Below are 14211 nucleotides of genomic sequence, written 5' to 3' on the forward strand. Positions count from 1 at the left end.
AAAAGAAATGTCAAGTCAAATCAGAAAACAAAAAACAAAAAACATGCTGTTACTAACTTTGATTCAGTCATAGCTGAAGTATGGTTTGGCTTTAAGTGGCATCCATGTCCCAGGCAGTGTTAAATGAGACCTTGAACAAACTCCTGATGTTCTTGGGCCTAGTCCTTCCTCTCAGAACTTGTGGTAATTCATTTCTTTTGAGTTTGCCTGTAGAAATTTCAGTGAGTTTGTAGGTGTAGGAGACAACTAATGGTGCATATTTATTGCCCATTCCTTAAAAATGAAGTGTCAGGAAATGGTTTTGCTTACCTGTATTCTGTCTTACTGTAATGAATATACCTTCCTTTCATAAGAAAAATAAATCTAATATATTTAATTATATTATATTTAAAGGCAGAAGGCTGGCTGGCTGAGGACTGTGGGAGAACACCAGCAATGTGTCTGCAGTAGAGAGAAGTGAAACTCCCATCTCTGCGTGCAGATGTACAGGTTCTAGTCTCTGCTCTTTTCGTATCTTAGCTTCAACCCTTGGGATTTTCAAATATTACAGGACTCCAAATTTGGAGTTGATCTTGAAACATAAATGTATTCATGCCTCTATGAGAAAAATGACCAAAAATCATAATGATCTTTCAGAAAATAAAGACTCCCAAACTGAGTAAATAGATATTTTCTTATCAGATTTTTGGATAACTGACAGAATAAAGACTCACATTAGATTTTGTAAGTTTCTCTGCAAGTTCTCTAGAGGCCATTTGTCATCAAGGGCAAAGCACACAGACCCGAGATTCATTCATGAAAGCCAAGGGTGTATTCTTGTTTATGGTAGGTTTTAGTAACTGCTGAGATCATTCATATATGCAAATGGTTCCTGAGGGAAAGTTGGACTGTAGGAAATCTCTTGCCAGTTGTCATCCCCTTCTCCATCTTTAACATTCTCCTGCCCACTTGGAGCTTACACAAGTTTACAGTAACTTCAGAGTGCTGGGAATGGGTGAAACTGCCATCTTTAAAAATAAAAGGGAATCTCAGTGAAGGTGCATTGCTTATGCAAGTAAAAGGTCTGATGACCACAGCGAGACATTTAAAAATCAAAAGCAATTCAGAAAGAGAAATGGAAAGGGAATCGTAACAACCATGAAAGCATCTTTTTAAGAACAAACGAATATAGACTCGGCAATGAGTAAGTATAAAACAGACAGCTATTTTGAGTTGGGGGCAAGTCAAATATATATATATATATATATATATATATATATATATATATATATATATATATATATATATATATATATATATTTTATAAAAGACATTGTCTCCAGAAACATCTTTTTGTTTTCGGGTTTAGTTCCTTCATATAGAGACATAGTACACAATGTTAACAACCATGAAAAACAATACAAAACTCCCTCCATTTAACAGTAGAAAAATATAACTAGTATATATGACATTTGTGAATCTAATACTGTACAGAAGTAATTTATGGATTTTACAAATAAGTTATAGCTTAAATGCCCTTTAAATTTTATTTATCCCTCAGATGTACACCAGAAGTTAGATAGGAAAAGTTCCGGCCTGGCTTGTGGCAAGTCAGTGCCAGTCAAAGGTTCTGCCCACGAGCTTGAAGAACTTCTTGTTGGGCTCGTGGAAATACTCCCGCAGCCTGCGGAGGAGCTCAGGGTCCAGGCGCGGGTGCGCGCGGCCCTTGGACTCGTGCAGGCAGCGGTCGCGGCCCGAGTCACGCAGGCAGTAGAAGCCCTTGGTCTTGTTGAAATAGAAGTTGGAGGCATTGATCTGCGGCGCCAGCTGCAGGAACCGCTCCACCTTCTGCATCTCGGGGAAGGGGTCCCGGATGAGGCGGTCCCCGTCCACCAGGTGGATGCTGCGTAGCGGGAAGAAGCGCAGCCAGGCGCGCAGGTGCGCGTGGTACAGGCTGCGGTTGAGCGCCTTGTAGTCGGGGTTGAGGCGGCCCCCGCGCGCCAGCAGTGCCTCGATGGGCGGGAAGGGCTTGCGCTTCTGCACATGGTTGTGCAGCACCTGTGCGTAGTCGGACAGCACACGCTCCGACGGGTCCCGCACGATGAGCAGCAGCCGCACAGCCGGGTTCATGCGGTAGACCCGCTCAGGCACTTGGGGCGACGTGAAGTAGGCAGGGGTCTTCTCCACAGTGAGTTGGTGCGGGGAGGAGACCGGCATCTGGCTGAGGTACCAGCCCAGGCCCTGGCGGTAGTGCTCCTCCCAGTCGAAGAAGTGGACCTCGTTCTCCGCGGCCGCCACATCCGGGTGCAGGCTGAGCATCTCCAGCAGGGCCCGGGTGCCGCCCTTGCGCACCCCGATGATGATGGTCTGTGGCAGCCGCTGGGTAGAGCCGTTGGTCACCACAGCTCCGAGGTCCTCCTGGAAGCTCCCTGCCTTCCGCAGAAGCTTCTGCTGGCCAGGATCGAGCCTGGAGGTGACAGGGTGAGAAGGCAGGAGCCTGGGCTGAGCCACCAGCAGCACCAAGCCCAGAAGCAGCATGGCCATGCTGGACACCACCGGGCCTTCACTGGGCAACGCGTCCACGGATCATGAAGCATGGAAACATGGAATGCCGCCGGATGGGGGTCCCAGGCTGCCAATTACTAAGGAAGAAAGGGGAGACAGTATTAATCCAAATAAAATGCAAAAGCGATCCCATGGACAAAAGTAGACCAGCATGCCATTCACCTCCCTGGCACGCTCTCATTTTCTTTTTCTTTTAAAGCAGGGATAGCAGGCATGCTCTACAGAGGGCCAGAGAGTAAATATTTTAGGCTTTGAGGGACATATGGTCTCCATGGCAACTCAGATTGCAACTGTGCTGTTATAGATCTAAAGGAGTCAGAAACAATATACAAAGACAAAGGCATGGTCCTGTGCCAACAAACTTTCTCTGTGGACACTAAAGTGTGAAGTTCAAGTGATTTGCATATGTTACTAAGGAATACTTTCCCATTTAGTCCTTATTTTGTGCAACCATTAATGTGCTTAGCTTTCCAGTTGCGATAATTAACTAACATATTTGGATATAAACTTAAGGTTAACAATATGCTCCCAAGTCAGGCTTGACCAGTGGCATGGGGGCAGATATGGCAAACTCAACTTCTTTTAAGAGGCCTTACTCTCTAAACTGTACCATCTCAGAAAAAGAAAAAGAAGAAAAAAGAGGAGGAGGAGGAGGAGGAGGAGGAAAGCAAAACAGAAAAATGCATTGTTCAGCCAATGTTTTTAGTAGGTAGAGGGACTCTCATAATCAAGAACAGTTTTGATCACTGAACCTCCGCACATTCCGCATGGCAGCCTGGGTTTGGCAAATGTGAATGGACACAGCAGGCGGCGGCGCAATGCATGCTGCAATTGCAGCTTAGGTATTATGAGGACATATGTTTATTCATTTGCTGGAAAGTCTTCATAGCAGAGGGTAAGTCTAAAGCCTAGAGGAATTAAAAGGTGAGAGTATGAAAGGAGCAAAGCATTGTGCACAAAGCATTACTATGTTTAAAGTGGCTCATAATTGGATCACTTTAAGGGTCCATACCGTAGCATAGTGTAGCATAAGACAGCAAGACAGTCATCATCACCAGTTTATAGATGTCAGCCTTGTGTAACAAGTCATTGCAAAATCCAGAGCCCAAATTCAAAACCTAAATGCAGGCTTTTCTTTTCACATGCTTCCTCATCTCTACTGTCTTTTGCCCTAACTGAATGGCATCATATTTAGACAGTAAAGTCCCCTGAGCTCACAAACACAGCCCACAGATGCCAGAGATGCCCCAAGATGAGCTGTCTCTGTGAGCAGGGCTCAAAGCATGGCTGCACAAAGACCTACGTTTATCAGTCTTCCAAACAGAAGAGAAGGAAGCTCTTGCTTCAGTCATGCCTGTCTAAACATCTGAAGGAAAAGAAAAGGTTGGAGAAGGTTCAGCATGGGAGTTGTAGCTTTTACCAGCCAGCAAAATGTACAAAAAAGGGAGGATCTATTGTCTTTATAACAGGCTCAAAATTCACTTCACTAGTTTAGAATTTGTCCAGCAATGCACAAAGAACAAATCCAGAATTTCCACTTTTACAATCAAACCAGTGGGTACCTTACCCAGACATTGGGCTATGTGGTTTGAAACTATATATTATGTATCTATAAAGCAATTATTGAGGCTATTTCATAATTGTAATGACCAAGCACACTTTCCATTTACTGTGTTTTTTGTTGTTGTTGTTTTCTTTTTTTCTTTTTTTTTTGGTTTTCGAGGTAGGGTTTCACTTTAGCCCAGGCTGACCTGGAATTCACTATGTAGTCTCAGTATGGCCACGAACTCATGGTGATCCTCCTACCTCTGCCTTGCAAGTGCTGGGATTAAAGGCGTGCGCCACCGCACCCGGCTTTCCATTTACTTCTTAAAGCACAACCAGCAATCGTGTGTTGCTTAATTTGTGTTTGTTTGCTTGAGTTTGTTTGCAGACAGGGTGTCACGAAAGTTAAAAAAAAAAAAAAAAAAGGAAAAGAAAAAAGAAAGCATATGTTAAAAATCATGCAATGAACAAGACAGTCACACACCACAGGTATGGTACTTGAGAACCACAGGACATTGGGAGAAAGGGTTTGAGAGGTCAGTGGGTTAAGTCTTCAATACAAAATGTTGAGGGTGTGATGGCCAAAGTGGAGGGCAGTTCTGCTGGTACAGAAAGCTAGGTCAATGGAAAGTTTCAGAATGTTTCAGCCAAATTTCATTTCCTCCTCAATCATTCATGTGTGTGGAGCAAGTGGAACAGCTGTTTGTGCCTTGGACACATTTTGTGTGGTGTGTGTCTATATTTGTGTAGCACAACGGAAGTGAGGCCAGCCCTGAGTTGTGCACACTACAGTGTCATACTGTGTGTGGTGCTTCTCCTTCAGACTAAGGAAGCAACAACTGGCCCACATTATTCGATACCTGTGTCATAAGTCAAGGCCATATCTGAAATCTATATTGTCTGGCTGTTCATGCTTTCTTCACTTTAATACAAGGTATTCTAGTCAGCACAGTATACACCTGAGAGTTATTCCTAAAATGGAACTGCCAGCAGACAGTAGAGAAAAAACTAAATATAGTTTGTCCTTTAGAAAACCTGGGCAATTAGTAATTTAAAAGCTCCTTTTTTCTACTTCAATACTTTCTGAAAATAAATTTACTTATGTCTAGACCTTTTGTGTTCCAAAACTATTTGGAGCATATGGATAAAATTGACTAGTCTTATATGCACACATACCCTGTATATTATATGTGTGTGTATATATATATATATATATATATATATATATATATGCGTAAATATGTAGAATACAAGAACGTTAATAGATGGAACATATCAATGCATGAAACATAATACATGACGCTGAGTTCCTCTCCTGGTCTTGGCAACAGACTTTTGAACAGTAGAGGATAGAGTCACTCAGCCTTTGTGGTTTAGACTTTGCTGTCCACCCTGACCTTGACAGTGGACTTCCCAAGAGAAGAGAAGAGAGTTGTTTACCCTTTGCATCCACCCTGACCTCGACAGTGGACTTCCCAACAGCAAAGAAGAGAATCATTTAGTCTTTTTCTTCTTATTTGTGAGGAGGCTCTGAGACGACATGCTCATAGCTCCATAGAAAACACAGGGTCTGGAACTCTTGAGCCCTCAATTTTACTCCTGTGCCAGGGTGCTATTGTTGCTGTCACCCAAAGGGCATTTAAATTTTATTTTTATATAAGAGACTGACAGAGAAAGAGGCAAAGGAGGGGAGTGGTGGACATGCATATCAGGGCCTCAAGACACTGCAAATGAACTCCAGATGCATGCACACCATGCATCCAGTTTACATGGGTCCTGGGGAATAGATCCTGGGTCCATGGGCTTTCCAGGCAAGCACCAAAACTGCTAAGCTATCCCTCCAGCCCCAAAAGGTCATTTATTTTTATATAAAATGATGAGAGCTATGGGGGGGGGGTCACAAAGAAGAAAGACCCATCAAAATACACCCATCACTGAAAATTCCTTAGTTATCAACTCCAGAAACTCAATCATGAATCCTGTGGAATCAGAAGTCCTACCCCTAGTTTGACCTTAGTTAAAGTGACTGAGCCTCTTGGCCTCTGCTTGCTCATAAATGAAATGGGAATATTTCCACCTTCCTCAAATAATTTCTATGAAACTGAAAAGAGGCAATGTGAATCAGGGACAACTGTCTGACAGAAATACAATATGAGCTAAATAACCAATGTAAAATTGATTAGAAGCCACATTAAAAAAACAAATATTTTATTTAATTCAACATTTACAAAAAAACTTATATAAAACTAATGAAAAAAATTGGCTTATTTTATATGAAGTCTTGATAATCCAGCAAATATCTTTCTCCTCATGGTAGTCCACCTCAGGGTCCTATGTGCGTGTCTCTCACTTGTGGTAATACACCTCAGGGTCCTATGTGCATGTCTCTCGTGGTAGTCCACCTCAGGCTCCTATGTGCATTTGGGTCATGAGATGGAAAACCCAGACAGTGAGCATTGAGAAAAAGCTTTTGTTTGGTTGTTTGTTTAACTAGGGAAAGCTCTCTGTTCAAAATAAATTCCTTCCCTGTTTACAGAAAAGGAGTTCCCCAGCTGGAAGGCAAGTTTGAACTTTGAGGCAGCACAAATACATTCATTACTCTATCTGAAGATAAATTCATATTGTTCCATAGGAAACAAACCTTGATCACAGGGAGCTTTCTTAAAGTGTAGAGGTGTCAAGGGTATGGCACAGAATGTTCCACTGTACCTGAAGCTTAGGTGCTTAGCTTGGCAAGAGAAATGATACAGCTCCTAATTCCCCTGGTAGCTTTCCCATAGCATGTCTGTATTCTTCACGATAAGTCAAGCAGCACCACTTTAGGAAACTGAAGCTAAGAGGAACACAGTGCATGTATAGAAACAACAATAGAGCCAGGAGCTGCCCAAGCAGGCAAAGCCAGTGCTTCACTGTCCTTTTCACCCTTTCACAATATCCAGAGTTAGTATGCAAAGAGTCTCCAGGAACCAAAATCATGTATGTCTGGTGCTTGGTAACTGAGCCCTGATTGAAATCCTGCCACACTCTCATGCAATCCTTGAATGAGAGATGACGTTTTGAATAAGGCTCTAATTAAATTAAATTAACTTCCCCACCTTCTGCAGGTCCCAGAGGGAAACCAGCCATTTGCTGTTCACTGTCCATTATCAAAGAGGCACTCTTCTAGGTGCTGCAGTGACAAACCAAGTCCCAAATTTCAAAACTTCAAGTGACTTGAGCTCTTCCCATCAGTGACTATAGGCATTTCCACAGAGCCCATTTTGAAGATATTAAGCACATGCTAGTCAGAGGAACCCAAGTACACAAGATATCCCAGAAGGTAGCCTCTTCTCCCATTGGAATTTCAATCCAAATTCAGTTCAGGCTGGGGAAGGCCCTAGAATAGGACCTGCCTGTACTTTGGAACTCAGTGTCTCCTTCTGTCTCCCTAGCAATTCTGTTCCTTAGAGTCCTTAAAGTACAGCTCTACTTTGGCCTTAGCATTTGAGATTCCCCCTTCCCAAGGTGCTATGCTCCAGACCTTGTGAGGCTGACCTTTGATATTCATACTCACTTCAAAACCACTTTCCTGCACTGTGCCCTCACCCCTTATTTCAATTGCACACTTTCCCATAATCCCATTTTTATAGTTCCACATGCTGTCCCATGTCACATTCTCTGGTTTGTTATGTGCCTCTTCACCCATAATGCACATGATTTCTGGTGCCATCTGGTCTTGCATGCTGCCCATTTTGGATCCTGGCATGAATCCTATTACATTATAAGGTCCAAATTGTCAAATTCAGTGTCCAGTTAGATCAATGGCTACAAATTTCTGGGAAAGAACTGAATTTTACTAAGACTTTGCCCAAAGGTAGTGCCTCTTCCATACTTAGCGATAAGCATAAGCCAGATGTAGAAAGGGAAATGTCACATCTCTCACAGTGGTTGGACAAGATCACCTGAGAGTCTAGAAAATATTTTAATTAAAAAGGAGGGGTAGAAATGAAATAACTCTTTAAAAATATTTTAATTTTCTCCTGAAGTCTCTTCATTGCATAATTCACAATATGACCTAGATCCAAATGTGATTATAATATATTCTCTTAGCGATCAAAGTAAGTGGAATATTTCATGGGAGATCAGTGATGTCTGTATGCATCTGTTTGCAAAACACTTTCACACTTTCTACACCTGAGAAAAAACACAGCTGGCTCAAATAAGAATTTTCTCTAGGGTACCAGGGACACTTGACCACAATACTTTATAAGATTTTACAAAAAAAGATGGAAAGGAAGACATTACTTGATGAGTGCACTGTGTGCTAGGTAATAAGTAAGCACTTGGGAATAACTCATTTCCTCCAAGATGGGCAACATTGAGAGGGATTCAGGTAGCTCTTTTAGGCAGTTAGGGTGACCCCTCAAAGTATCATTACAGTCTGAATTCTTATCTCTTCCCTAGATCTGTTTTTCCACAAACAACTTGGGCTCCTCTTGGGAGAGAGGTCTCTCCTAGGATTTAAATCTAGCCCTAACATTGTGGTTGGTCAAAATTCAGACCCCAGAATTTGGCCTCACAGGTAGCATCTTGCTGAGACAGGCCCAAGCCCAAACCAGTCAAGTATCCTTCAGGTGAGCTAAACCAGAAGATAGAGCCCACCACCATAGGGTTACAACTACCTTTGCTAGGGGAAAACAAAGGTCTTTGAGTTGCCTGACCTCTTCTGAACTTCCAACTCCTGGTGAGCTCCTCCTTGGCTCCGCCCATTTGGGCCCTAGCCAAGAGGATAATCCTCCCACCCTTAGGCCTAACTCTCCACTTGGGCTCTTTACCCCTCCTGCTCTCCACATGGTGGGAGATCTCTTTCCTTTCCCAGGCCCTCCATGTGGGATCTCCAGCCACGTGGGCGCCTTTCCTTGGTTCTGTACTTCCTTCAATAAATATAATAAATTAGTAATTATCCTCCTCAGTCTAATTTTATTCAGTTCTTTGATTAAAATGAGAAATGAGCCTAGGGTTTGGGGCTCAAGGACTCTCCTGAATCCCTAGAACCCTGTTACAGCATGTCCATGTGTGTGTAAGTACACGTTTACAGTACACATGTATATGTTACATGCATGATGTATGTGTGTGCATGTGCAGGACAACCTCAAGTGTCATTATTCATGCATTGTCTACCTTTTTTTGAGACAGTATCTTACTGGCCTGGAATTCAACAACTAGGCTCTGTGAATCAAACTCACTCACTGAGCTATCTCCCCAATCATTATATATATACTATATATATATAATATATATGTAATGTATATATATATTACATATATAATATATATACACATATATATATAATATATATATTATATATGTATCTCATATATATATATGTAGACACTAATGTCTTGCCTTCTTACCCATAAATTATGGAAACCCATTATCACATGACCCCCGGAGGTCACAGAACCAGGGAGCATCAAAAGAAAACTTCCTGGAACCATCCAGAAAACCCTTCTTTTGCCTTTCTTCCCTCTGGATGGGACACTTACTTGTGGATAGTGGCAGATATATTCCTGGCAGAAGGAGAAGCTGCCTAAGGGGATGAGTGATTTAATTTTCTGGAATGTATTGAAACCTGAGTAAAGACAGTTTGAACAATAGAACTGTCATTTTTCATGTCACTAAAGTGGGCAATCAAAAGCAACAGGTTATTTGTTCATCTTGAAGAGTCAAAATGTCTTCACTTTCATTTTTGCACAATTATTTAATAGCCTGTTGCTTTGGTGTCAAATTTCCATGCTTAGCAGATCATCTTGGAAAGCTAGGAGTAAGAACAGATTAGCTTATGCCTGTCAGTCTATGAAAGGACATTGATATTTCAAGACATCCATAAATGTTTATGTTCTTGAAATTGCCTATACATGACATTCCTCAGCCAGTGTTGACAGTCACCTTAGTTTAGACTTATGGTAATTGCTATAAGGTAGGATTGGGTAGGAAGGGTTCGAGGTAGAACGCATCAAAGGTCAGTACACATAATGCTAATAAAGTTCCTTGTAGCACATTCACTATCTGGAGAAAAATGAGTATAGGTGATGTAAACATTCCCTGAGAAAAAGGCCCAAGCCTCTTGGAATGCAGCTCCTTCAGGTGTTCTAGGCTCCCTGCATCCATGATGCTGAGACTACAGATTTATAAAGGGTTACCTGGGTTACAGACACTGCTCTGTCTGACCAAAAGAGGGAGGTGTCTTGGCAAGTCAAGGAGGGCACAATGTCCTTACAAGATGAGAGGATTTCAATGCCATCTGGGAATCCCTTAATGTCACATGGCTAAATAAGACTGATAGACAAAAACTACCCTCTCGGGCAGCCAGAAGCCAGCCCACACAATGGTGTTCTTCACAGTGAGTGTGAGATTAGGACCTAGAGACCCAAGAAAGAGTTAGAAGGAGGTGACTTCTCCAGCTTAGCTCCTTGGAGTTCAGGCTGCCCCTTGCAATCCACCTGATAAAATGCTTTCAGAACAGGAGTCAGCACATTGACCCAGGAGGTCTATTAAAGAGGCAGCTTATACTCTGCAAGTTGAGGAAAGGTTTGAGCTTTTGCATTTTCAGGAAGTTCTCAGGTAGCTATTCTACCCACCAGTACCCAGAATGGGCCAGGAATCTTGGTGCCCTTTCAGATTCTGATTTTCTTGATCTGTAGAGAGGATGCTGTTTGTTTTCTGTTTGTTTCTTACTATGGTGGAAATCTGTGTTTTTAATGCCAAGATTACAACAATGGTGGTACACAGCAGGGAGAAGGATCAGCCTGGCTCACTGGTGGTGTGACCCACAGAAGAAAGTGACAGTAAGATGGTGGAATTCACCAAGGACTTTGAGACAAGATCCAGGCTAGAATCTCAGTTCTGCAATACAACCCCGAAATTCCAAGTCAGCATTGACACTACTTTTTATTGAAAAGATTAAATAAATAGTCTATATGGAATGCTTAGGATATTACTGTATTACCTAGTCTGTGGCAGGCCTTCAAATCATGGTAGCTATTTTTGTGCCTAAAAAAGAAAAATGCTGCATGATATAAATAGGCTTCAGGCTGATAATTAGTCAAACACTTTTGTTCATGATCCAAAGTGTTGCAGTGACTCATCCAGACAGTGTCTCAAGGAAGAAAGGACAGTGACACAGAGCCATGATCAGGATCTCAGCTTAAGGACAGCATGAGGCAGGGCCTTCCTAATGGCTCCCAGAAGGCCCTGCAGCCAGGTATGGGCACTGAATCCCCAGAGAAGGAAGCAGAAGCAGCACTCCTTTTCACATGCACTGAAGACAGTGGTGACCTAAATAAATCCTTCATTAGATCCAGAAACATACTGGCGCAGGCAGTGCATGGCGGAGCTCTATGACAGGAGGGTGGACAGGGCCTCTTTTATTACCCAGTGTGGCTGTGAAGAAACAGAGCCCTGCGAGCAGATGGGAGGATGGGGCTGAGCTGCCACAGCCCTCTTTGTTATGCATGATTGGAGTGCTGCCTCAGGTTTGACTCAGCCTCTAACAGACACCCTCTTAGATGCAGAAGCTTCCCTGGCTAAGGCAGAGGGTTGTCTATTACTCCACAGGTGTAAGCAATTGTGAATCTTAGTTGTTTCACCAGAAATGCCAAAAACATGCAGGACCGGGTACCATCAACTTGTCTTGTCATCTTATCTTACCATTTTGCGCAAAGGGAAACTGAGGCAGACAAAGCGTTGGAACCTCAAAGTCATGCACATAGACACATACTGAGCTGAGTGGGGAAACAGTGCACTGATGCCATAGCAAGGGACCCAAAATTCACAGGAAATCTACTGGGTAAGGATGTTAGAAGAGTTTTCAGATGCAAACAGATGTGTGCAAAGTAAAGAAAATCCCTCAGTGGGCAAAAGTTGATGGGGGAATTCAACTCATTTTTGGTGCCAACATTTAATGGAATGACTATCTGTGTTTTCTAGTGTTTATATTTTGAAGCCATAACAACCAATATGATGGTATCTCAGGTGCAGGTTTTTGGAAGGTGATCAGATTTAGATGAGGTCATGAGGCTGGACCCTAATTTGAAAGGACTGTTCTCTGGCACTCTCTTGGTGTCTACCACATGAAGACACAGGAAGAAGGTGTCCATCTATAAGCCAGGAGGAAAACTAAACCAGGGACTATTTTTTCCAACTTCTTGATCTTGAGCTTCCAGCCTTCAGAACTGAGAGCAATAAATGCCTCTGCTTCAACCCCTATGCCATGACATTTGTTTAGACTAGCCCCAGGGGACTGGTGTACAGTCCCTGGGGACACAATAGCAGAGCAAAGGACTTTGCCTGGGAGTTCTGATGCTATGGATGCACAGGATTCCCTCTTGGAAGCAGCAGGTCACATGCATAACACTAGTTGGGAGGTAGGGGCTCAGAAGCTACTGCACACATACATGTTCTATCTACAGACATATAGAAAGCTTTCTGATGGGCATAACCTCTCCATTTAGCCAAAGAACAGTGGAAGCTTCTCTCTGAGATCTATGACTTCTAGGCCAGAGGCTTTGACTCAGTTCTCAATACTAAGCATGAATTTGCTCCCATCGAGCAGACTTCATATCCAATTAGAGAGCAGTTGATTAGCCCCTAACATGTGCACCCATGGGTACATCTTGCCTGGCAGGTTGATTTTGTAGTTTGCAGAGTCCACTGTTTGTTCATACTGTTCATGACTTCTGTCCCTCAGCTACTTACATATTGCTTTCCAACACTATGAAGCTAAGCCAACACTCATTTCCAGCTGGATATCTCAAAGTCCTGTGACTGCAATCTGTGGTGTCTTCAACAATAGGCTCTCATCATCTAGTTGTAGTGAGTAACTGAGTGCTTTAGCAATGACCTGCATTTTAGGGGTTCTCATGAGCATCCCTAACCTCCTCTTTTATTAATGTGGCTCTCACTCTTGGCTAGAGAATCTGATTTTTATAGATGGGCAAATATTAAGAAGACCCCAAACTCATCAAAATGACTAGAAGAGAATGGTGAGTAGGTAGCATTGGATGAATCATCTCTTATTACAGGGCCTGGGAAAATTTTCAGAGGAAGTGTCAGGGTAAGTAAGAGTGATGCTTTCACAGCAAATAAAACAACCTTCTCTATAGAGAAGGCTGTAGACTCTAGAAGACTCAAAATTCATAAAAGCAGAAAATCAGATGTTGCCAAGAGCTCAACGCAAAAAAAAAAAAAAAAAAGAAAGAAAAGAAAAGAAAAAAAAATCCTAAAATGCCCATCAATAGCCAGGGAACATTGCAGAAGAGGGAGCAGAAAAGAATATAACAGCCAAATGGTGGGAAGGCGTGCTGTGGGGCCCTGTTCTTCCAGTATCATGTTCTCCAAAGGCCACTTTCCCACAGTTTGACAGACTGTTCCAGAGGGGACAGTGTACCTACAACAGTGGTGGTGTTTTCCCCATATTACCACCATGATCAAGAAAATATTAGCAGCTTTGGGACTTGATACATGTTTGCACATTTAACTTATGAAATGTTAGGCTGATCAAATGACATATTATTATTAACTTTAACAGGAAACATTTTGTTTGGAATCTCAGATAATCACTAAGAAAACACATATGTTTCTTAATTCTAGAATTTGTGCCTCAATCATTTACTTTTGCAAATGAGGCCTAGAATATTTCTGAGTCCTGTCACGTTCACTAAAATGTCAAGGCAGAATACTGGGCTCGACCCCAGTTCCTGTCCATCTGCACTCCTTCACTGGACCTTTCAAGCAAAGATGATGTTGTGGAGATGTGTTTTATGTACCCCAAGATTACCTTGGTTAGTGACTTGGCTAAGGGCTCTTATCAGCTAAAAGGGAAGACAAGTGGAGAGCGACATAGATTGACATTTCATGGATTATTTTTTTTCAGTATCAGGCTCTCTGTTTAACCTTTTCTGTTTTAGTACCTCTTGTGGTCCTTGTGACATTCCCAGAAATGTTGTCACCCTCACATTTCAGATGAGAAAATGAGGTATATGAGTCCAGAAACTGCCATAGCTGATAAGTTTCAGATACTTTATGTAAGTGGTAACAAATAATATTTTAAAGGTATAAAATCTATAAGTCAATCATTTCATG

The 14211-nt window shown here is 42.3% G+C and overlaps 1 protein-coding gene across 3 annotated transcripts in view; it reads right to left on the reverse strand.

Moving 5' to 3' along the window:
* Positions 1 to 1507: 1507 nt before the first annotated feature.
* Hs3st1 (heparan sulfate-glucosamine 3-sulfotransferase 1) overlaps positions 1508 to 14211 on the reverse strand; it is a 29557-nt gene continuing 16853 nt past the window's right edge. For all 3 annotated transcript variants that reach the window (XM_045134175.1, XM_045134173.1, XM_045134174.1), the window contains exon 2: positions 1508 to 2621. In XM_045134175.1, the coding sequence (XP_044990110.1) occupies positions 1591 to 2523 (933 nt within the window). In that variant the 5' untranslated portion in view covers positions 2524 to 2621 and the 3' untranslated portion in view covers positions 1508 to 1590. The remainder of the gene's footprint in view (positions 2622 to 14211) is intronic.

This window comes from Jaculus jaculus, chromosome 14, assembly GCF_020740685.1.
Source record: "Jaculus jaculus isolate mJacJac1 chromosome 14, mJacJac1.mat.Y.cur, whole genome shotgun sequence".
NCBI lineage: Eukaryota > Metazoa > Chordata > Mammalia > Rodentia > Dipodidae > Jaculus > Jaculus jaculus.